This window comes from Cystoisospora suis (assembly GCF_002600585.1).
Source record: "Cystoisospora suis strain Wien I chromosome Unknown contig_11791, whole genome shotgun sequence".
Lineage (NCBI taxonomy): Eukaryota > Apicomplexa > Conoidasida > Eucoccidiorida > Sarcocystidae > Cystoisospora > Cystoisospora suis.
The window spans coordinates 254-1,288 of record NW_027164554.1 but is presented as its reverse complement, the minus strand read 5'-3'; the positions used below and the strand labels follow the sequence as shown (position 1 = coordinate 1,288).

Here is a 1,035-nt window from a genome sequence, read left to right as displayed (position 1 = left end):
ACCTTATGCTTGTGCTCATATTCATGTATATATATATATATATACTTACAGCATCTTTCTTAAGAGAGAAAAGAGGATAGTATCGTTAAGGCCTGTTTCGTGATAAATGATCGGAGACAGATGTCTCTTCTGTCTCTACACAGTGCAGCTTGGCGTCGATTCTATTCTTCTTCAATTCGGTAGAACAAGAAAGGAAAGCAACTGACGTGAAAGAAAGAATAGAAAAGTAGAGGCAAGAAAGAAAGAAAGCAACGAGAGGCGAAAGAGACTCCTCTTACCTCGACACAGAACATGATGATAACCGCAAGGGCGTGATGAGCGGCGATTTCCGCAGCATCACTAGGGACAATCGAAGCCCCGAGCTGTCGATGTTTAACTAGCCGTCGATTGATGATCATAACACATGGAGGAGATGCTAAAGAAGGCCTTCCTCGTCCTCCTCCTTCTCCCCCTGCTCCTAGATTGCGAGCTTGTTCTTCTTTAAGTCTTTCTACCTGTCTTCCTTCTATTCTCTGATATCCTAGCAGACGGATTTTCCTGTCGAAATCTTTCCTATGTGAAGGCGAAGAAGAAGAAGAAAGATAAGAAGCCGACCCCGATGCCGATGAAGAGCATGCATATAAAGGAGCCTCCCCATCTTTTCCGGTGTATGTACACTCCACTCCCTTAGCCCTATAATGAACACCAGGTGTATGAGGAGTCGTAGGCATCGAAGCACGATCATAAACAGGATGATCTGAGAAAGACCTTCGCCTGGATGAGAATTTGCGATGTCTTCCTACCGGCCGATAAACTTCAGAAAGAGAGAAAGAAGGGGGTGAAGAGATGCAAGAGGTGGACGTGGTATGAATAGACGATGAGGAGAAAACAGGAGAATCAAAAGAAGAAGAAGAAGATAAAGAAAGANNCCGCTGTAGGGGGTAGAGGAGATAGAACATCGAAGGCGTTACTATTCACAGCTGTCGACACTCTCTGACCGAACTGACGAGCTGCGGTGTATATACACAAGCGAAATAAATCTTGAAGATCTTTCCG

The 1,035-nt window shown here is 44.6% G+C and overlaps 1 protein-coding gene across 1 annotated transcript; it reads right to left on the bottom strand.

Moving 5' to 3' along the window:
- Positions 1-278: 278 nt before the first annotated feature.
- CSUI_011436 (n-terminal domain-containing protein) lies at positions 279-911 on the bottom strand (the record flags this gene model as incomplete). Its single annotated transcript, XM_068071534.1, has 1 exon — positions 279-911. A coding segment is annotated over exon 1 (432 nt), but the record flags the coding sequence as incomplete, so codon positions are not given.
- Between the last annotated feature and the right edge of the window lie 124 nt (positions 912-1,035).